Source organism: Polyodon spathula, chromosome 9, assembly GCF_017654505.1.
Source record: "Polyodon spathula isolate WHYD16114869_AA chromosome 9, ASM1765450v1, whole genome shotgun sequence".
NCBI lineage: Eukaryota > Metazoa > Chordata > Actinopteri > Acipenseriformes > Polyodontidae > Polyodon > Polyodon spathula.
Genome location: NC_054542.1, coordinates 30,181,624 through 30,205,619, shown reverse-complemented (window position 1 = coordinate 30,205,619; position 23,996 = coordinate 30,181,624). Strand labels below are relative to the sequence as shown.

At 39.3% G+C, this 23,996-nt stretch overlaps 1 protein-coding gene across 2 annotated transcripts in view; it reads right to left on the bottom strand.

Annotated features, from left to right (window-relative positions):
- Window positions 1-23,996, bottom strand: part of LOC121320643 (protein WWC3-like) — a 56,170-nt gene that overhangs the window by 1,023 nt on the left and 31,151 nt on the right. Inside the window, exons 6-21 of one of the 2 annotated variants that reach the window (XM_041259158.1) lie at window positions 21,968-22,097; window positions 18,051-18,200; window positions 16,580-16,653; window positions 12,690-12,938; window positions 9,745-9,834; window positions 8,861-9,453; window positions 7,797-7,917; window positions 7,074-7,151; window positions 6,309-6,395; window positions 5,948-6,140; window positions 5,466-5,636; window positions 5,000-5,151; window positions 3,596-3,743; window positions 3,128-3,292; window positions 2,786-2,878; window positions 157-384 (exon numbers count right to left, since the gene is read on the bottom strand). In XM_041259158.1, coding sequence (XP_041115092.1) covers window positions 157-384; window positions 2,786-2,878; window positions 3,128-3,292; window positions 3,596-3,743; window positions 5,000-5,151; window positions 5,466-5,636; window positions 5,948-6,140; window positions 6,309-6,395; window positions 7,074-7,151; window positions 7,797-7,917; window positions 8,861-9,453; window positions 9,745-9,834; window positions 12,690-12,938; window positions 16,580-16,653; window positions 18,051-18,200; window positions 21,968-22,097 — 2,722 coding nt within the window. The remainder of the gene's footprint in view (window positions 1-156; window positions 385-2,785; window positions 2,879-3,127; window positions 3,293-3,595; window positions 3,744-4,999; window positions 5,152-5,465; window positions 5,637-5,947; window positions 6,141-6,308; window positions 6,396-7,073; window positions 7,152-7,796; window positions 7,918-8,860; window positions 9,454-9,744; window positions 9,835-12,689; window positions 12,939-16,579; window positions 16,654-18,050; window positions 18,201-21,967; window positions 22,098-23,996) is intronic. The other variant, XM_041259159.1, reaches the window with a different exon arrangement.

Genomic DNA, 23,996 nt, shown 5'->3' with positions numbered 1-23,996 from the left:
AGTGCATCAGACCAGATTACACACAGACAACCGTACTAAACAGAAGAACTATCTACTTTTCAAGAGTTACAGCCCAATTTAAATACCGTACAGTGCTTTCTAATTATGAGAGGTGGAGCACTCTCCCTGCGACGATGTCCTCTGCCTGTGCCGTACCTGTCTCTCTGCCTCTCGGAGGAGACAGCGGAAGCGCTCGTCTCGGATGACCCAGTGGGGCAACTCGATGATCCCCCGTCCCTGCTCCTCCTCGAGCCTCAGTCTTAGCTCTCGCAAGCTGCTCAGCTCCTCGTTTAGCTGTCTCTGCCGAGTCCTGGAGGCCTGGAGATCCAGCTCCAGGTCCAGCGAGGTCCGTGTCGACTGCTCCGCCAGCGAGGACCTGTACGACTGTTGCATGGGGGAAAGAGGGAAATCAGAATGCAAAAGCCTCCAAATTATTAAGACATTTTTTTCTGAAAAGTGTTTTTCCCTGGCTGAAAAAAAATTGTGCTTAATTGTTAATTAAATAAATTTAAAAAAAAAGCTCTGTGTGTGTGTGTGTGTGTGTGTGTGTGTGTATATATATATATATATATATATATATATATATATATATATATATGTGCCTTGCAAAAAGTATTCAGACCCGTGACCAATTCTGTCATATTAATGAATTACAAATGGTACATTGAAATTTCGTTCTGTTTGATATTTTATACTTAAACTCAAACTCAATTATTATAAGGTGACATTGGTTTTATGTTGGGAAATATTTAAGAAAAATAAAAAACTGAATAATATTAAAAATATATATCTTGCTTGCATAAGTATTCAACCCCTGTGCTGTGGAAGCTCCCAGTTTGCACCGATGAAAGAAATTGCCTCCACTTGTGAACCATTAAAGTTCCTGTCACATTTTCTGAATAAAAACCCCACCGTTGAAGGATCATTGGTAAGGCTGTGAATCTGAAGGAAAATTAAGACCAAAGAGCATTCTACAGAAGTTAGAGATAAAGTAATACAAATGCATAGATTAGGGAAAGGGTACAAAATAATATCCAAGTGTTTGGATATCCCAGTGAGCACAGTTGGATCAATAATCGGGAAGTGGAAGCTGCATCACACCACCCAGGCACTGCCAAGAAAAGGCCGTCCCTCAAAACTCAGCGCTCAAACAAGGAGACTTGTGAGAGAAGCCACACAGAGGCCAACAATCACTTTGAAGGAGCTACAGAGTTCAGTGGCTGGGAGTGGAGTAATGGTGCACCCGTCAACCATATCAAGTGCTCTGCATAACACTGGCCTGTATGGGAGGGTGGCAAGAAAGAAGCCGTTACTACAGTGATCCCAAGCACAAGGCCAAAGCAACATTGGAGTGGCTCAAGAACAAAAAGGTGAATGTCCTACAGTGGCCCAATCAAAGTCCTGATCTCAATCCCATTGAGAATCTGCGGCACTATTTGAAAACCGTTACTACAATGATCCCAAGCACAAGGCCAAAGCAACATTGGAGTGGCTCAAGAACAAAAAGGTGAATGTCCTACAGTGGCCCAATCAAAGTCCTGATCTCAATCCCATTGAGAATCTGCGGCACTATTTGAAAATTGCGGTCCACAAGCGTTGTCCAACCAACCTAAACAACCTGGAGCAAATCTGCCAAGAAGAATGGGCCAAAATCACTCCGACACTGTGTGCAAAGCTGGTACATACTTACCTCAAAAGTCTTAAAGCTGTTATTGCAGCGAAAGGTGGCTCTACCAAATATTAATGTGTGGGGGATGAATACTTATGCAAGCAAGATATTTCAGTTTTTTATTTTTCTTAAAAATATTTCCCAACATAAAACCAATGTCACCTTACAATAATTGAGTTTGAGTTTAAGTGTTTTAAAATAAAATATCAAACAGAACAACATTTCAATGTACCTTTTGTAATTCAGTAATATGAGAGAATTGATCAGGGGTCTGAATACTTTTGCAAGGCACTGTACGTTATATATATATATATATATATATATATATACACACATACATACATACAGGCTGGCTGTAATTTTGGGTTTGTGCCCCTTTAAGAATGTGACCCAGAAATAAAAACTTTTGCGCACTTTTATTAAAAAATAAATCAAACCAACAAACAAACAAAAAACACCTAGCTCTCATTGAGCACTAACTAAACGTATGCAGGTCCCTGATGAACACGCAGGACAGCTAAGCTGTTTACCTGACATATAACAACCCAAAACAAACTCTAATACAGATTTTCATAAAAAACAAATGTAGGTTTTTACTCCACCATAACACCTCGAGCTCCTCACTCTACAGCCACACACAGTACTGAACACACTGGCTGCTTTCCTTAAATACCCTGCACCTGGCTCAAATCTACAATGATAGCCAGGTGCAGGGGATAATTAACAATAAAACAATTAAAAAAACAAATTCAACAAAAGCAATTAAATCAAACAAAATGTACATTTTCACATGTTTTTAGGAATCTGACCCTCCCCCTGCCACCTTATATATATATATATATATATATATATATATATATATATATATATATATATATATATATATATTATATATATACTATATATATATATATATATATATATATATATATATATATTAATTTACATGTACAATAGACTAATTGAATTATGCTGAATATTTTACAAACAGTAGAAGCTTCAAAACAGCCATGGGGAAAAAAACTTTTAAGGAGTGGGTATTCTGATTTGGGTAGTTCAGATAAACTGTTGCCTTAACTGTTTCTCCAATATGCACATAAACTGCATATAACATACCTGTTTATATCGTAGAGTTCTTCTTTCCAACGTGTTTCTGATGAAGGGGGATCTTTTTGGTAATGTTGAACTGTCACTGTCACTACGGTACAGCTGGGACACGAAAGAAAATGTAGTCATTAATGTACATTTTATTTACTCAAACACAAGACATATAAAAATACACTGTCGAAAGCTGCTTCTGGAGCGAGGCTGTGACAAGTATCCTTTAAACATAGCCTTCTGTATTTGTTTTTCTAGTGCTTGACCTTAATACTAATCATCTGTTTAGACAGCCTGGACCACAGGCCTGCATTCTAGGTGGGCATCAGTCCCTTGTTTCTGTATGGACCGTATACTCACTCTGCACACATACTGGCTCTGTGCCCCTGGGGAGAACGTCTGGGAGCGCACAATGGTGCTGCTTCGTACAAAGGGATAGTCGTGGGACCTACGGCATCCTCTGTCCTTCAGTCGCAAAGGAAACTTCTCAGGAAACAGGCTCTCCGTGTTCGTCTCCTTATCCATCTGTGAACCAAAAAATATATTTTCTGGAATGCTTTTCAGGAATGTTTTATGGTTAAAATACCATCATCAAAGACCATCATCATGCAATTTCTCAAACTGTGCAACAGCATAATGGACTAAAATGTTTCTTCTTGGGACCAAATCACATCCTGTGCTGCAGGGATCTCTTACCTCAGCCTTAGCTATACCTGGTCACACATGTTCAATGCCATACACTGTAGTGCCATTTCAAGGTAGTTTTCTCTCAGTGGGATGTCTATTGTCTAGTACATATATGTATACGTCAAGCTTGGCTGGAGTTACCTTCAGTGGTGGAGGCTGGGTTCTTCTTGCAGCGCACCGGCCCTCTGGCTCCCCATACGCTACTTCCCCACACAGGCCCTCCAGACAATGAGGACCAAATGCTGTGCTGTTGCTGCAGCCACTATCCACCGACTCAGCCTGCCAACTCCTGTTATGAACAAGCACATTAATTGCAGCACTTGCAGTGGGAAAATAGAAACATAAATTGTACTATTATACAAATAAACCTTTAAAAGGGCATTCATACAAGCTCCATTACCACATTTTATTCGGAAATGAGAGAAAACAACTTGAATAAAAGAGATACTTTTAAGTTCTCTTTAAACTGTTTTGTTACATTTGTGGGTGCATTTCTCTTTTAAAAAAATGGTGCCAGTAAAAAGCTTTGAGAATCAGTAGATAAAGTACTGCCACTTATTAAATAAGGTTTTCTATTATCTGGGCCTCTCGGATCTAACACATGCAATTATTTACATGGAGTGCACTACCTCAAAACACCACAGGCATGATATAAAGCATTAGCTTTTGTACTAAAATACAAAACGCACACAAGTTTTGCTTTGATATTATATAATGTAAATAAAGCTGCTGCATGAACCAACAAGAATGCATAAAAGGAAAAGCTATGTTATTTCAATTAATATTTCCTTTATATAGAAACCTGTCTTTTTAACAAACTAATATAAAACTGTCAGCAATAACAACATTGGCAAATAGAAAAAGTGTTTTCCTTTTCAGCAGTAGAAATGCACAGCTGAAACACCAGCATGGTGCTTCCTGTGAGGTCCTGGACACTTTACATACACTAAAAATGCAATCAGTGCCTTTATTTTAAGACAAATCATTTGTATTAAGTCAAACAGCTATTGGGACAGGAAACAAATCCTCCAAATACTGTGACTAATACGCTAACACACACACACACATACAAAGCCAGCAGCAGAGTCAGTATCTGAGGGAGAGTCCTATGCTTCCCCATCCCAGTGCCAGCATATGTTATAAAACACAACGGTTAGCAATTATCAAAAGATGCATATTCCAGGCATTTAAAAAAAGTAATACACACAGGAATGTTACAAAGCAAAAAAGTTTGTATTTATTTATTTCCTTTTTTTTTTTTTTTTTTTTTTTAAAGCATTTTTGTTTTTCACGTGGAACTAACACCCATACCACCCCCGGTAAAGTTGCATAATATTATAATTTCTCATACCTACTGTGTATTTGTTTGTGTTTTGTTTCTTTATCATGCATTTTCAATTTTCTAAGCTTGCATCACAGTATACAAACTTTCTAGGGGGAAAAAAGGTGGTGCAAATCGTTGCTTATCAGAAGTCGATGTGACTGAGCGTATGAGGATTTGGCAGCCCTGGCCAGCAAGTGCATCTTTGCATCTCTGGGTTATACCTCTCTGACACAGCCTCGGCCTGCTCTTCCTTCCTCTCCATCTCCTGGATCTCCTCGTCTGTGTACTCCAGCTTGATCTGCTCTCCAGCCAGCTCCCGCTCCACCGCCTCCAGCTGCGCTGTAGTTCGAGCCAGCAGGGCTGACACCGAGTCCTGCCAGGAGAAGACATTCAACTCAGTAACCAATAACCTGAGAGACCCAAGGTGACACTGGCCACAACAACACACTGTGCACCAACACCTCCTAAAATAAGCACTAGAGATGATTTTTTTAAGGAATAAAACTAATTAACAACAAGAAGGATTCACCAAAAAAAAAAAAAGTTTTAAGGAATGTTTTGTAGGCATATTCATGTCAATTTTGATTAACTCAGTCAAGTTTGTAGTTCATGAAACTCTTTTCAACTGTTTAATAAATACAGCCATAGCTATAGATAAAAAAAAATTTAAAACGTGAAGACTCCTACTGTAGTTTTCACATGCATGCGGATTCCAGGGTGCTCCAGGCTGCCCTCTGCAAACTGGATGCTGTTCCTTTTCCTGTGTGGCTCGGGCCCACTCACAATCTGGACTCGGTACCAGTGAAACGACATGTCTGGGGATCCGGCACAATCAGCCAGGTTGACCTGCACCACACCCTGAATAAAACAGACAGGCCAAGTAGAACTGAAGACCTGGCAGAATATACACATTTAAAACAAAGGCATTGGATGTGTTGCAGAAGGAATGTGAACGTACTGTGTACAGAAGTGTCTGATGCTATATTACGATGGTGCTTTAACTTGCCATACATATTTTGTATTGCCTAACTTTTTGAACTTCCACCACCCCTTTATAAAACGAGATGAGACATCTCAAAACAGTGAGGGAACATTTTGAAATAAAAATATATTCTGCCTACTCAATTTCCTAGTAGCTGCTAATAGTAGTGGGCTCGCACTGCACCTACCAGCAGCTCTTCCTGTGCCTGGTGACCTACAGAACACACATACAGCTGAAGGGACCGGAGCCCTAAAGCGCTGGCAGGAACGGGGATGCGGAATCCTTCATTAAACGTTAACAGAGTCTGAAGCTCTAACGCTTTGGAGCAGTAAGTGCTAGCTGTGCTGGGGTCAAGGGGAAGCATGTGAATTTTAACATATCTGTGGAAAGAAAAAAGAAAGAAAGAAAAAAGTCCCGGTTTAAAACCACCATCACATTCCAACGAAACAAATGTTGACTTGAAATGCAAATAACAAAATAACTAAAAAAGAAAACTGAAGTGCCGCCGTACTGGCTAAAATAATACCTGATGGTTTGTAAGAACTTACATTTTAAATAATTCTTTCATGAGAACTTCGTTTAGGTTTTTCAGTTGAAGCAAATGGACTAAAAGACAATCATTGCCAGCATCATGCCTATAACAGAAAAAATAAGTAAATGACTATTCCTCTTTATAAGCATTTCTTTATCTGAATTATATGTAATATGTGGTCAAGTATGAAAATACATGTGCCACAGGTAAACCTCAGTGAAAAGTAGTTCTGAAGGATGTGTACTACAATTGCTCCTAAAGAAAAGAAGTGGGGAATGAAGTCCCACAGACCAGTACATTGTCACATGTTTTGGAGCAGAGTACAGTAGTTTAGTTTAGAGTTAACACCTATAGTTCATAAACTAAAACACAACACCCAGGCCCATCTGCTTTGTGTAGATTAGGAAATCCTTCACATTAACAAAGGAGACAAGGTTAACTAACTGTTATCTTACTGTAGTCACTGTATGTGTGTGTATGGACCGTTATAAAGGATAGCAAAGTGTAATAACTCATTGAAAGCATGGTAAAGTATAGGTAAGCATTGTAAGCAGAGGTAAAACACATTAATAAACATGACAAGCTAGGGTAAACTATGGAAAATGCATAGTATAACTGAAAAAAATTGTAAAACTGCAAAAATACTGTGTTAAACTTTTATAAGGGGAACCCGTCAGTGTCCTCTTTGTTAAATCTCTACAGGTCTTATCCCAGCTAACAAACTTCATTTATATCAATTGTTTCCTTTTTGTTATTTATTTTCACTCTTCTTTTTACCTACATGAGTCCAAGTTGGATCTGAGGTGCTTCAGAGCTAGCAGCATCACTGACATGGTGAACCTCAGAATCCTCAGGTCTACTGGAAACAAAAGAGCCAGTATTGTTGGAATGAGTCATCTGTTAGTGCTGCTCAATAAAACCCTGAAAATACCTTGGGGCGTGTGGACAAACAACGATGCACACTGTATGCACAACCACAGGCTAAAAATATGCACACGCTGTGGTGCTTGCAATCCGTTCTAAGCGATTAGGCCGCTCAAACATTGAGTTACTTTTTTTACTTTGTTTACTTATTTGTCTTCAAATCTGCCTGTACATGGCTCTGAGCTGCTTTGAACCTCTCTGAAGAATTCTATCAAAAATGAACAACTTTCCTCATTCCATTCAAATCTTGCGACAATGTGACTTGCGACTCTGCCAGCCCAAACAGCTCTGTCTGTAAGAACTGAATGGTCGTATTGTCACATGATTTAAATGGAATGAGGATGGATCTTCAGTCCAGGCATTTATAATTCTCTATAAGCTCAAAGCCAAGTAGCGGCAGATTTAGAGAAAATGATTCAATGTAGAGCAAGAGAACCTAGAACCACTCAGAATGAGTGCAAAAAAAAAAAAAGGATTACATTTGAAGCTAATTTGTACTATTTGAACTTTTTTTAATTTTTTTTTATGATCACGTAATTTGCATGGCCGGCAATATCATGGTAATAGATGGATACCCAACCTTCTGCTCCACGCTTCAAAGACTCCACTATCTGTGGCCAGGGCGTCTTCTGATACCCCTGCAGAGACTCTTCTGGCCCTCCTGCCTGACCTCCTGGCACTGTTGCAGCGCAGGGTCACCCCTGTGGAGAAATGGGTCACTCCATATTAAACCCCACCAGAGGGAAGTTTGGAAGTCTCCATCCTGATTCGAATGAAATTTGGTGTACTGAATGTATGCATGGATAATGCAATGCATGCCAAACTGTAGGCCTCTATACTTCCTGAGCTATAGGGTCATGACATTTCAGTCACAAATGTGCCGTCTCCTTGCGAGTTTACTTCATCTCTTTCATTCTGTGAGATCAGTTGATGCTGAAGCTTTTCCCAACTCCTTTTAAACTTTCAGTATTAATATTAGTTGCATTCTTTTTTTTTTTAATTAAATTTAAGTAATTGTTATTCTGCTGTCTCGGGTATGTGCTACCACTAATGCACTCAAAGGTTTACAGCACTAAAGTACTGGTAAAAGCATTGCACTAAAGAATAGTGAAAGCAAGGTAAAGCATAACCAAGCACAGTAAAGCCCACAGAAAACAAACTGCAAAATTACTATGCAAATGTACTGGAGTACAGTACTGTAGCTTAATCCTCCAGACAATGGCAAGAAGTGTTATTGTGCTTTGTCCGGATTATGATTTTAGAGTACTGTAGCTTGCCGCTAGGGGGCAGCAGACATTCAATATGCCATGATATTTCTTCTCAAAACATGTTTCTTGTAAGAAACTGCAATAATACCCCATTGTTATTGAGAAAATGTTCCTACTTTCTTGTAGCCAAATAAACTTGATACCAGAAAACAAATAATTTTTTATTGACCATCGAAATACTAAGTTTAGGTAAAGAATCATTTCTTTAGTGTTTCTGAAGACGACATGCAGCTGACAAATTTTTTAAAAAGTTTTCTTTATAATTATAGGAATCCAAATAACATTTTACCTCAGATAGTGAATGTCACTACCAGCAAAACGATTAGCTTACACAGTACAGTTGCTAGGGCTAACAAAAGAAAAGGAAAGCACTTGCCTCCAGTTCCATGCGTTACAGACCCTATCTGCGGAACGCTTTCCTTTGGCCTATTGCTGTCCAGCAGATAGCCACAAAACTGACCACTGGGGGCTACCCCAGGGGAGGCCTCGATGTTGGCAGTGGAAGGCGGCTGGCAATACCCCCGGAGCCCCTCGAGAAAGCCCCGTCCTGCTAGCTCCATATACTCCTCTGTCATCTGGGCCAGCGGGGAGTCCCGAGAGGCAGAGTGATAGGGTGTGTCCAGGGGAGAGCTGGGTGGGGACAGAGAGGACAGGGAGGAGCGTGACGACAGAGATGCAAATGACTGCGGGGTGTCCAGAGCGCGTCTGGGCTTCCCCAGGCCGAGCGGCTCCACCCCGTACATCGTGATGTCCTTGAAGATAGCATCGAAGGGGTACAGGTCAAAGCGCAGGTGCTGCTCAAGGTCACTGAGGCCACCACCCTCCGTGCGCTCGTACTGAGACGGCCCATAGATGTCAGTGAAGCTCACAGAGCTGAGTGACCCACGGCTGGACGCAAGGGAGCCACGGCTGGATGCCAGGGAGCCTCTGCTGCTGCCGGATGACACCATGAGGTTGCTGGCAGAAAAGCTAGAGAAAAAGCAAAAACACACATTCAAACCAGTGCATTAACTCACTGCACCCCCTACAGTAGCAACCCCAGCACTTTACAACAAAAATAGAGTCAGCATGCTATGATTGTAGCACCACTGTTCCTGATAAAAAAAGGACCCTGTTCTTTTTTATCATGACATTGATTTAATTGAATTGTTTTTGTTCACAACATTACGGATTACCAATGACAAATTACTGATCAGAGCCCATGTGCAACGGCCTGCAGCTGTTATTGAGATTCCCTGAACTAATGTTGAGACAACTCACCTTTTTAGCTGGGAGTGCAAATATGTGGCGACACGTGTGGCTTCTTCCAACTGCCTCAGAAGCACATTTCTTTTCTCCTGTTGAAGTACTCTGTTGAAAAACAGATATATAAAAATACTTGGCATTTATGATTCAGAAAAAGTTACTGGTGCAGATCATTAAATAACAAAAATACTGACTACATTTTTTTTTTTTTTTGAATTAAATCACTACTAATCCTGAAAATAATCCTTTGACCCTGTCCTTTTTATTAAGACATAATACAAAACTTCAAAAGTGCCGTGTCAGAGAGTGTCATTCTATGGTAATTAAGGAGAGGCAATGCTAATATTCTGGAAGTCACTCGTCATAAGAACTGTGCCATTATTTAAACCTGCATTGCATTAAAAAAGGTGGTTACAACAACTTTGTAAACTTTTAGAATGATATTACGGAAACAGTCCAATTTTTACTTGCCAAAACGTAGCCATTCCGGTTTGCAGCAGATGTAACTGGAGTATTCCACTTCTTTTATTATTATTATTATTATTATTATTATTATTATTATTATTATTATTATTATTATTATTATCTCCGAGGATAATTCAATTGAATTATTTGTTAGATGATTCAGTTATCTTGCTGTGCAAAATAGGCTATCGCTACTAATTCCACTAAAGTTCACACCGAACGCGGTGCCACATGGCAAAAAAAAAAGTTGAAGCCGTTGTTTTCAATGAAGGCGCTCACGCTGACTGGGGCGTGCAACTGCGGAGGGAAGCGGAACTCGGAGGGTGCGTTGTTAAATTCACCGGTGCATCACCACTGAAGCAGCGGATTCAGCAAAACCAAAATAGCCGCTCCCACTGTGGAAGTTTGTCTTGTACGGAGATACTATTATCAATGTAACACGCCAAATCTTTTGAAAATGGCTATGGAGTTGTGTATTTTTTTTATAAATATATAATAGCGCTAATAAACATATTCATAAACAATAACAAATTTGCCAACTTATCCAGAGTAGCCGACTGCGCTAGTGACGTACAAGAATTCGATACAAGAGAGAAAGAGAACACATTTATTTTTTATCGTGTTTTTTTTTAATCGTATATCCTTTTATGTTGAAACACAAATGTTACAAAGTTGCGAAAAGTTGGCAAACTGTATTTGAAAGTGTATTCATTAATATATTCATATTTATAAATATTTACAGTTGCAGGCTAGCTGTTTTCTACATTTTAATGTAACAAGCTAGCTCCTAATTAGTCTGTTAAAGATAACTAAACCCTCGTCCCAATAAGCTTTCAGCTCGCACAGGTCAACCACAGCCTTGCATGCCGCAGCAGCAACATTTCTATTATTATTATCAGCTATGTTGATTCACCAAACTGTTGTTAAATTTCCCGCACCGATGAGCACCAAGTGATGTCACTCCCGACTAAGCAATGCAGAGCACAGATGAATTTAACAAACCCATATTTTCACCTTTCACCGCAACGTGACGTATACCACCAGCAACCAATCACAGGAAAGTAGGAGGCTCCTTTGCGAGGAAGACAGACCAGACAGCAATTAAAATAGAACAGACGCCCATTATAACTGTCTCGGAGTTCCCAGAGTTGTACAACACAGCTCTCAACGTGTACTTTCTCCATTGCTTGAGGATGTCACAATGGTTGTGTATTTTTTTTTTTCTTTCTGCGTTAGCGTAGGGCAATCACGATTATCTTGTTTTCATTGCTGTTCATGATTCAAAATGAATTACTAGGTTGTCAAAGGCGCTTATCTGAGCACCACTGATTACTGGTGCTTTTATAGTTTTCCTACCAAAAGGGTGACATGACTTGATGACAGCAGTTGCATTTTTTAAAAATCATATTTATACAATAATGCTCAATAATATTAATGTATAATGAACCCTTTACCTTACACTCTCTTTACTCATACCCAGCAAACCAGACCAATCTCAAAACTCACAATCAAAGAAAAAAAACTTAACATAAACAAACATACACAATTGTACCGGGGGGGGGGGGGGGGGGGGGGGGGGGGGGGGGGGGGGGGGGGGGGGGGGGGGGGGGGGGGGGGGGGGGGGGGGGGGGGGGGTTAAAGTTAGTTTTTAAAAAAATTAAAAGGAGTTTCACTCCTCATTACTTGAAATATTTAGCTTTGTATTTTCTATATAAAAAAAAAAAACGTTTTCCCTTCCCCCTGGCATTTACTGTTGAACAGCATGAACAGTGGTCTGCAGCGACACACAGCGACCTGCAAGGAGGCGACATGTGCGCCTTGTTCGGTGTGAACAGTGGTCTGCAGCGACACACAGCGACCTGCAAGGAGGAGACATGCACACCTCGTACGGTGTGAACAGTGGTCTGCAGCGACACACAGCGACCTGCAAGGAGGCGACATGCGCGCCTCGTTCGGTGTGAACAGTGGTCTGCAGCGACACACAGCGACCTGCAAGGAGGCGACATGCGCGCCTCGTTCGGTGTGAACAGTGGTCTGCAGCGACACACAGCAACCTGCAAGGAGGCAACATGCGCACCTCGTTCGGTGTAAACTACACGCATTTATTTAAATATAAAGAATGACTACATGCGCAGTATCAAAACACTGCTCTTCAATTCACAGTTAGTTTTCTTTCTTCTATTTCACACTCGTAATATTCTGTCATAGGCAAATGTGAAACCCTCTTTAGATTTCGACCCTGCTACATATCACGAATTATGTCTGCACAGCAATCATGATTTAAAGTGGGGTTTTGTTTGTTTGTTTAATGGAGTAAATGAAAACCCAGATGTAGGGGAAAGGGGGCAAAGTCTCTCAGCACTAAATAGGATCATTGAAATAAAAAAAATGCCACTTAGATCAGTGGTAGTAACTTGAATTTAAAAGAGTACAAACTATGCACATATCTACTTCTAACAAAGCTTGGAAAGGAAGAGCAGCAGCAGCTCTCTGACCTCTCAGTGGTTCCGTGTGCAGAGCTGGAGTGATCCCTCTGGAGCTCCTCCTCCAGCCTCCTCCTCTCGGACTCCAGGTGCAGCGCGTCGCCGGGGGAGCAGCAGTGCTGGCTGACCAGGGTCAGCTCCTGCAGCAGAGCCTCCTTCTCCCTGAGCAACTGCAGCCGCTCCCGGTCTCGGTCTGCCTCTGCTCGGCCTGGCCAGCTGTCGTTCTCTAGCTGGGCAAGCTGGACCTGGATACTGGAAACCCTGAGAAACAGAAGAGAGACAAACTGTAGGTGCAATCAGCAACACTAGATTACCAGACAGGAAATGAGCAACAATTGATGCACTTTATTATTCATTAAGCAAGGAGACTTAATTTTTTTCAAAATGCAATGGAAAACATGCATGTGCATAATGTTATTCATAGTTATGTAATATATGCTTTCAGAAGCAAAACTTGGCAGAACTGGCCATTGGGACTCAGGATTCAAGGATAGCATTTGGAGAGTGATGCATCCTTGATACAAGTGCTTTATTTAGCTTATCGAGTCTAGTTTAGGTATAGTACTGCTTTTGGAATGCCTAGACTTAGTGTGTTGGCCAAGAGATGCATTGACTCACTGGTTTATGTGTTTTGGAGGTTGAAATTGTGTTTGGATGGGATCAATGTAAATAGTAGCCTAGTATGTTGAAAGTTGCAGCCTTATCTATCTAGCTATCTGGTATAAATCATCATCGGAACCACACAGCCTGAAGTGGTTTATACAGATCATAACATGGTTAACTATCATTTGGATGATGAAAAATAATTAAAATAATTAAAAGACAAAACCAAGATTTTTTTTTTTTTTATTGTGTACACATCTGCAGTGTAATATAGGTAATATAGTCCCAAATTTAATCAAATGTAATTTATTGTTCGCTTATTAAAAATAAATTGCACATGTCCGTTTATTGTGAATTTCTGCATCAAAAGTGGCATCTCACTAGAAACTAGAGGACTGAGCACACGTTATATGCAAGTCACACATATTGAAGTCCGGTTTCATCCTTTCAGATCTCAAAATATGTTTTTGTTAGTTGTCAGACACCCTTGTGTCCAAATCGTGCCAGATTAAGCTGAAGATCAAACCAGACTTTACGCACCAATCCGACCGCGTTGTCAGGGTACAGTGCCTCACTTTCCCACAGACACTTAAAATCCAGGCCGGTAATTTGGGGGGTGGTGCCTGGCCTTGTTGTTACCTGTTTTTCTAAAGGTTTCCATGACTGACAGGTATACGTTTTTGTTGGTTTTAAACTCGCTGTCAGCAGAGATGTTAAAACTTCTACTGTTAAAACATCTATTTAGTCCAGCTCTGCGTTACAAAACTGGAGACTGAATACTGGTCCCCAGTTAAACTTCATGGACTGGCATAAAATTGTCTTATGTTGTTGAGATTTTTTTGACTTATTTCCTTAAAATAACTATCCGTATTTTTTGCTGCAGTTTTTTCAATCTTTCTTTTCTTCTTCTTCTTATCATCTACTGTTATGTGTCTACTTTTGACACTTGCTGGTGCACTTATTTTATTTGTATTTTTTTTTCAGATGGACTGCTGTCTTCACTCAGAAAGTTGGTACTGTACCAGTTATATGGAGTTTCAATTCCAAATATTAAAGGAAATAGGTGGTATGTTACTCATTTTTTGCAGTGGTTTTGTAACTAATGACAAATAAAATGGAAGTTTGTCACAGAATTTAGAATGCAGTTGTGCGTAGTGATTTATTCAGTGTGATGCGGCTCATCAGTTAGCAAGACATGGAATACGCTATATACACGCACAGTCATGTGATGCTGTTTAACCAATCAGAGGATGTTATTATTCCAAGTCTTGTTATAAAAAAATAAATACAAAAATGAAAAATTCAATAGTATTGTTCCTTGGGATAGCAAAATACTGAGCTCAAGTCATATGATTTCATAAAAACTATTGAAAATGTATTTTCTCTTAACAACATGTACCGTTAAGTATATTTTCTTAAAAGGAAAAAAGAAACTTGGTCAAATCACGTCAAAGTGTGCTTGCTCACCGGGTGTACACAGTAGGGATCACAAATTCCAAGTACCTGGGTCATCATAAATTATATCTTTCTAACTCCTGTGACTGGAGGTAAGACATAAGCTCTGTTCCAAATACAGACAGAATGTAGCCTGCTGGGGTCACATGACTGCAAATCCTCACTTGGACTGTTTATATCACGTGGATATGTTCGTTGTCTTCAGCATTATTCAAATGCTGGGGGCAAAGTAGAATCTACAGATCATTACTAAACAGTACATTTTTCTAATAAGATAGTGGAAATCGTTTAAGCAACTAATGTATGTCAAAGAAAATATTACAGCAAGGTTGGCGTTTCTTATGCATTTAAAAAACGGACATCAGGGCATCCGAGCTTGTTAATTCCTGCCACCCGGACACAGATGCCAATTCCCGGACTGTCCGGTCAAACCCGGGAGGTAGCATTCCTAGCTCAGGGAGATGGTGTTGAATTCTCTTATCTTATCAAATTCTCTGCAACCCCCGTAAACAACAACACACATTCTCCCCATTCACTAAAGGCGTGACCCGTCCCGTTCCCCTTACATTACATGCAACATATACAAAAGACAGACGAGACAAACTGAACAGACAGCAAGTCCTGCAACAAAGCAATTGTCCGGATCGTTACAATATATTTTCTAATTTGAAAGTAAAAATGTGTGAAAGCATTACGACCTTTATGTACAAAAATCTGCGCTAATATACAATTGAACAAGAACTGTTGAATATTTATTTTCGTTTCATACATTATTAAAATGTCAGTGTTTATATGATAAAATATTAAATATCAAGATAAATAAATACAAAAATGTCTTTGTATTCCTTTATTTCAATATTTATATTAATGTATTAATTTATTTGTGTTTTACTTTTACCAAATATATAGACTATCCTTTAGCACAGCTAATTCCTTCTTCATCCAGTAGGGATCAAAAATAGCATTATTCTCATCGACCAGTATAGAGAGAGGAAACCATACTTCCTTCCACCAATAGGGACCACAATGAGCGTTACACTGGCAGGAAACCAAACAGTCAAAATCTCAGTAGGATGAAGAAGACGAATGATGGCTCGAAAAACCAAAAAGTCTCGAATTCTCATCTGGCTGACTTCATCTTTCAAAATACTGCTTGTCTCAACGAATCCTGCAGCACTGAAGTTCCATTTTAAAACAGAAATAAATATTTTCATATAAATGATATATATGTCACAATAAGTGCGTTCCCTAGTATATTTCCATGTTGACAAAACAAGTTAATTGCCATTAAACTCGGATGTCCTGTAATATACATATGCGTGGATAAAAGTTCCTGGGGTCTGCAGAAAAAAACAAAAATTTCGTTGGGAGAAAAAGGAGGAGATGGACATTTTTACCTTTCTTTGGTGACTTAGTTCTCCTACTGTATGACAGATATTTACTTTTTTCTACATTTCACATGAGAGTGTTGGAAACTACAAATTAAATGTGGAATCGTGCTTTTGGCCTATTAAGTTTTGCTGCGCCAATACCCTGAAAACACAGAAACTATCCGTGCTGTATAGATAGTCACTGGCAGTTCTCGCGCTTTGCTCTAACTTGGCGCGAGGAACTACCGTTCCACTCAGTGTTAACAGGTAATAGAATGTTTTATTGCAAGAAACATATCCTTGTATTCTCTGTTGTTCATTCATTGGTACTGAAAAAATATATTACTACAATATATGCCTTTCTGAAAAATGATTAATAATAATAATAATAATAATAATAAATATTATTTTGAATTCAGAGTTTGATTCACAATACACTGATTCAGTTTAGCCCTTTTTTCCAAACTGGCTTACCTTTTCTTGGCTTCTTCATACTGCCAGCTAAGTCTCACTCTGTCCCCCAGTCTCGAAGTATTTCCAGTACCAAGCTTTAAGAAGAAGTAAAAATAAATAAATAAATAAATAAAAAGTAAATTCTAAATAAAAATCTATTGGAATACTGTAAGTTACACATTTCAGATTGATTCAATTACAGCTCACATACAGCCATTACTTTATCCCAGATTTTCTCCCCAATTGAGAATAATTTAGAATGCCCATTTACATTCCTTCACCAAAGCAAATCTCCACAACGGCGCAGGAGAATTGAAATCAAGCGGTCGTTCTCTAATCCCACAACCAAGCCAATTGCCGCTTTAAACCCAAGAAGTCGGCGAGCTATTGGCCTCTGGGGGACAAAGGCTTGTCACAGGGTGCCTGACCAGTAGGGTGCTCTGTAGCATACCTAACCCACCGGGGTGCCAGAGCCAATGCAACACTCCCTCTGGAATCCCCAGTGAAAACCGGCAACTTTGCACAGCCAGAACATGAACCTGCGTCCCCCGTCAGCATGACTAACCCTGCACACCAAACAGCTGTGCTTTTACCAGATACGCCTCTTGGGAACCTTTATTAAGGGCACGACAGCTCCGTAGTCCACTGGTCTCTATGGTAGTATTACATTTCTCATAAGGAGCTAGATTTACTGACCATTTACTCCAATGGAGCAACTGCACCATTCTTTCTTTACAAAATGCAAAAAGAAACTGTACTGTTACGCAAGAAAAATTCATTTAACATAAGTGTCCTGACTGAACACACTGCATTATTTATTGTAAAGTTTTGCAACATTACTAAAATGATTAATGACTTCGGCCATTTTGTTTCCTAAAACATAGTAGCAGTTCCATTGTTCTAAAATATATTATGCTTTATATACATTACACATTATATATATATATATATATATATATATATATATATATATATATATATATATATAGATATAGATATAGATATCTATATATAGATATATCTAGATATATATATATATATAGATATAGATATATAGATATATATATGCTTTCATAATGATCGAGGAACACAATAGGTTCAGTTACAGATTTTTATAATACAGTGTTCTCACCAAAAACCCTGCAAACCTACCCACTGACTATTAATAGATCTATGAAGAAAGTCATGTGCAAGCATACAATGTGCTAGGCAGAAAGCCAATTTTCTGCAATATTATTTAAAAATATGATTTTCCCTCTGAGAGGATGCCGTTCTAAGTAACTGGTTGTTCTTTCAAGGATCCCTCAAGGGGGCCAGTACTATTCATTCTGCCACCTTAAAATCAAGATATGTTCAACCAGGCACATCATATAAAATAAATAAACACATGAGAACAGGTGAAAAACACAAAAGTGCTCCTCTTTGTAGCCTTCTGATGTGCTTGCACCTAACAGATTATGTAACAACTGGGACCTGGTGCTTGAATGTATACCTCTCCGATGACGTCAGTCTGAGAGCCGGCATCGCAGTACTGCTGAGGTAAACAGGAGTCACTGAGCACAACAGCACTGTTCTGGAGGTCCGGCAGGGAGTCGTTTATATAGCAGCTATTCTGGAAGCTAATCGTTAGCTTTGCTAGGCTCTGCAGTAGAAAACAAGAAAGGATCAGGCGATACGTTCTGTTAACCTATTTCTGGGGAAGATAAACAAAATGCACAACACAAGGACGAGAGACTAAAGGCACGCAGTTATGCTGTGGTCTATGTATTATTACTGCATTACCATAATCTGTATGTACGGCTTTTGTACTGTACGATCACAAAGCCTGATTTTGGGGTCCAGCGGCCAGGTTCGTTATAGCCGAAGGTTTCTTAGAATTAGGGGTGTTACAGCGAGGGTGTACAAGTCTTCATCAATCTGCATTATGCATTCCCAATTGCTACTTAGCAACCTGTGTCTCCCTAGTAACAATATACAGTAATGGATTACATAAACAAAACATCAAGAATAAGGGTGACAATTGTTGCAAGTTCTAAAAAAGGATTAGATTTTAAGGCCTTGGTTACTGCTCTTTGGAATAATGTCATTCTTAGGAGCCCATCATATGTTTGTGCTTAACAGAATATCTCCCTTCCTTTCACATACCTATGCTTGCTCATAGCCTGAGTAACTCAGCAGCACATTGTTTGTTGGCTGCCTACTCAACCTCAAGATGTACTGCAATGCTCTGAGCTCAATTCTAAATTCCTGCATCACACTTTGTCACCATATGAAAGTCTTGTGGCCACTCAGATGCCACAGTGGTGTAGTAGTGTCTGGCACATGGGCAGATATTTCAGCTGCAACTAAATACCTCCCTTTTTCCCTTGGTTAAAAAGAAAAAACAAAATAGCATTCCATTTAAGAAGATCAAAGTAACTTAGTAGCTTACCCTCTGAATCTAAACTGAACAGTACCTACATTTCCCCAAGCACATGTCCCCAGAAGCAGGTTGATTAGTGACATGAACAAAGACATTGAACAGGCTGGAGACAATTTCATTCTCTGGGTGGGATGGCCTAGGAAGTGTATGATTACCTGAAAGTATGACACTCACACAGAGCTTTCTCTAACCTAGTTTAGTACCATATATACATTTCTACATGAAAATGAATGCTACACACATAGTTTCTTTCAAAACTGCACACAAGACCTATGGAAGGGAATGGAAGTGAACGACAGCTGACATTAATGGAATTAATTTATTTGCTATAATAACCCCTTCATGAGTGCAACAGAAATCAAATTAACACACTTTCAACAACTTATACTGTAAGATAAGTGTTAATATAGAAGGGGGTTCATTCATTTGATTTCAATCGTGATGGTGATGTAGTCAGCCACTCTAGCAAGCTAACAAAAAAAAAAAGTCAACCCTATCACCAACTCTAACCCCTAGTGAAAGTAAACAGCGGCTAATGTAGCTGGGGACCCCTGCCAATTATTAAAGTGCAGCTGCTCTTCCAGACTACCTTTTTTTTTGCTGAACTCTTAGGAAATTTTTTTTTTTTTGAGGGGAGAGACTGTCTTGGCATTTGCTGTAAAGAGCGGTATGCTGCTCAGCGCCTGTGTTTTATGATGGTGCATGGCACAGCTGCTCCAGACCTGAAATCACCCACCCCTCTTCTGTTCCGCCCCATTCCTGGTGACCTGCCTGGTCCTTTGCTCTCCCACAGGGTTGTGGGAAGGGAGGTACAATGGCTCTCAAACGTATTCACCCCCCTTGGACTTTTCCACATTTTATTGTGTTACAACATGGAATCAAAATGGATTTAATTAGGGTTTTTTGCCACTGATCAACACAAAGAGAGTCCATAATGTCAAAGTGAAAAATAAAATCTACAAATTGCTCTAAATTAATTACAAATACAAAACAGAAAATAATTGATTGCATAAGTATTCACCCCCTTGAGTCAATATTTGGTAGAGGCACCTTTGGCAGCAATTACAGCCATGAGTCTATTTGGATAAGTCTCTACCAGCTTTGCACATCTGGACACTGCAATTTTTGCCCATTCTTCTTTGCAAAATTGCTCAAGCTCCATCAAAGTTGGATGGGGACCTTTGGTGAACAGCAATTTTCAACTCTTTCCACATATTCTCAAATTTGATTGAGGTCCGGGCTTTGACTGTGCCACTCCAGGACTTTTTGTTTTTAAGCCACTCCAGTGTGGCTTTGGCTGTATGTCTGGGTCATTGTCCTGCTGGAAGATGAATCTTCACCCAAGTCCCAGGTCTCTTGCAGACTTCAGCTGGTTTTCCTCCAGGATTTCTCTGTACTTTGCTGCATCCATTTTGCCCTCTATCTTCACGAGCTTTCCAGGCCCTGACGCAGAGAAGCATCCCTATAGCATGATGCTGCCACCACCATGCTTCACAGTAGGCATGGTGTTGTCATAATGATGTGCGGTGCCTGGCTTGAGCCAAACATAGCGCATAGTGTTGAGGCCAAAAAGCTCTATTCTGGTCTCAGACCATAGAATCTTTTTCCACTTGGTCTCAGTCTCCCACATGCCTTCTGGCAAACTCGAGCCGAGTTTTTTTTCAACAATGGCTTTCTTTTTGCCAATCTCCCATAAAGGCCAGTTTTGTGAAGCACCCAGGCTACTGTTGTCATATGCACAGTGTGGAAGACTCAGCCATGGAAGACTGTAACTCCTTTAGTGTTGCCATAGGCCTCTTGATGGCCTCCCTGACTAGTGTCCTTCTTGCCCGGATACTCAGTTTTTGAGGACGGCCTGTTTTACACAGATTCACAGCTGTGCCATATTCTCTCCGTTTCTTAATAATGGACTTTACTGTGCTCCGGGGGATATTCAATACCTTGGAAATGTTCTTATATCCTACACCTTATTCCGGATTTGCTTTGAATGTTCCTTCATCTTCATGATGTAGCTTTTGTTAGGAAATGTACTAACCAACTGTGGGACCTCCCAGAGAGAGGTGTATTTAACCTGAAATCATGTGAAACACCTTAATTGCACACAGATGGACTCCATTCAACTAACAAGGTGACTTCTAAAGACAACTGGTTGCACCAGAGCTTATTTAGGTGTGTCACAGCAAAGGCGGTGAATACTTATGCAATCAATTATTTTGTTTTATATTTGTAATTAAATTTAGAACAATTTGTAGGTTTTATTTTTCACTTTGACATTATAGACTTTGTGTTGATCAGTGGCAAAAACTCCTAATTAAATCCATTTTGACTCCATGTTGTAACACAATAAAATGTGGAAAAGTCCAAGGGAGGTGAATACTTTTGAGATCCACTGTAACTAGTGTAGTTTGCGGTCAACACAGGTTTTCCACTGATGATGGAGCAGAAATGTAAAGATGAGATCTTTCAAATGTTGACTAATTAGGTTTCTAAATAAAAAAAACACCTCAAATGATTCATGCTTCAGCATTTTGGTACCAAGTGTGACACTTCTCTATAAGTCCTGAATACTTCTTGGGGCCTATTTAACTAAACAGTGATGCACCCAAATACCATCAGTGATTAAATACTAAAATATCTACATTGGCATTTTACTTACTTTCAAAGTATCAAAATACACTAGAGATTCACACACATTGCTATCAGTGTTTGTGTCCAAGAAGTCCTCCTGTTTTAATTAATTATCTAAACCTATTTAGGTCTGCCACTGTTTACATCAACTAAACAGACCACCTAGATATTTTTAAAAAGGCACTTTTAGCAGAGCCTGACAAAAGCTTCCTTACGTATGCAGAGGATTGACAGAGAATTAGAAACACCTGTGATGTATACATTCAAGCTGCTCCTGTGTTTGTGGTGTTATTGTAGGAAATCCACAGCAGGTAGCGCCTCTATGAGGAGTTGCCTCCCGGCTGTCCAAAAGCTCTCACCTGGATGAGGTCCTGCCTCTCCTTCTCGCCTGTGTCGATCGATTTCTTTATTGTTCGTAGTTCATTGATAATTGCCTGGGCTTCATCTAGCTGGTAGTTGGTATGGCTGCTGGACATCTTCCTGTCAATTCTAAAACCAAAATAAAAATAAAAAAAATAAACGTTTGTTAATAACGTTACAGCAGTAACATATGTATCGACAAATACATCATAAAATTATACCATACATAATAATACCAATGAATGAATGGAAGAACAACAAAACACATTTACTTACATGTAATTTGACAGTTTGAAAATATTTGCTTTCGTGTAATTGGAAGTCAGCCAAAGCAAGTCATTTAAAATATGAACTTCGTTTTGAATTGCTGCTTGTGGCACTTTATGGGTTGGGATAGCTCACACCTGGCTCTCTTTAATTTGAGCGTTTTCCTTGGAAACAGAGGGCAAGAACTAAAACAGAGGGTTTTCTTTTTATTTGTAATCAACAGTGCTCAGGATGTGTTAAAAAGTGTACTTCGCTTTAAAAAACAAAAAAAGGGGGGTTGTGCATCTGAATGTATGGAATGTCAAGGTGTATTAGTTTATTTCGTTCAATTTTTTTTTAACTATCGACTAATTAGCATTATTGACAGAGTATAATAAAGTAACACAAAGTAAAAAAGGATGTCCAGTTATTTCTTTAGATTTCTTCAGCTTATATTATAACACTCCTAACAGCAAACAGTAATTATATAACAGTGGAGGCTCCTTAGAAGAGGCATACACACAGACACACACACACACAAACTGTATATGGTTGTGTAGCATTATAATATAATAACGTTCAATAAAACAAACAAAAAAAATCGGGAACAAATCGAGTTGCTGATTTTGTTTTTTTCTCTGTTAGTGTTTGTTGAAAGTCATATTTATATTTATTTAGACCTTCCCCAGCAGTGTTTGTTTATTTTCCCCAGTGCAGGCAAAACCCGTTCACTCTCTTATCGCCTGTACGGTATATCATTATTGTGTTGGTCATTTATTTAAGTTTAGTAAATTAAGTCAATAGGATGTGTTTGATTTTTTGCCTGCCTTTCTCCTGCCATACCTTTGTTTAGAAAATATTGTATGTAAAAGTATGCTAGTGACGTGGTCTTGAAATCTAAACGCTATATTCATGTTGTATTCCGTGCACTTTAAAAACCTACGCAGCAGTGTGTAACAGTTAAGTATATTATAATAAACTATGTTGGGCTACTGTTTTCTTTTTTCTGTTAGCTAGTGGAGAAAAACCATTTACCAGCCAATTTGGGTAAAACCTGTTTAGACTGCTCTTGTAGATCTCTTGATCTACCCCAACTACGCACCAGACTTGCCTGACCTAAGCACCACATTATCCTCAGCTAATGCACCATCCTTGCACTACGAATATGTCATTGTAGATATAACTTGTTGTAATCCTAACGTTGCATCTTATTTCATATTGTATTATTTGCAATTGCTGTAAACTATACTGTATTGGTGACTCCTGGTGACTTTGTATTGCTTTTTAAATGTTTAAAGCACCCCTGTGGCCTTAATAAAATCTGGCACACCAGAGTGTAAGAATTAACCTGCCCCCCTGCCCCTAATGGGTTTAATAAATAAAACATTATGTACAGTTACAACTCAGTTCACTTAAAGCATGGGTATTTCACTGCACCACTCAGAAATAAGCTGTTCTTAGACATAAAACTCGAAAAAGTAATGTATGTCCACACTTTGATAGGCTTTATCATGTCTATTATTTTGTGCTATAATCACTGTAAAGTCAGGAAAAAAAAAAGCCTGTTTTGTGGCACTGCATACACCAGGCACAACATGGCCAAGCTGAACCGTTTTTCATGAATTTGACACCTTGTATTTTGTCTTGCATGTTAAGTTCTGGTACATCTTTGAACTGCGTTTATGTCACATTTTCCAATTCATCATGAAGACCTGTTATTTAGTTATTTATTTAACCTTATCTTTAGTTAAAGCAGTTTGGCTAAATAAGCCATTATCCATA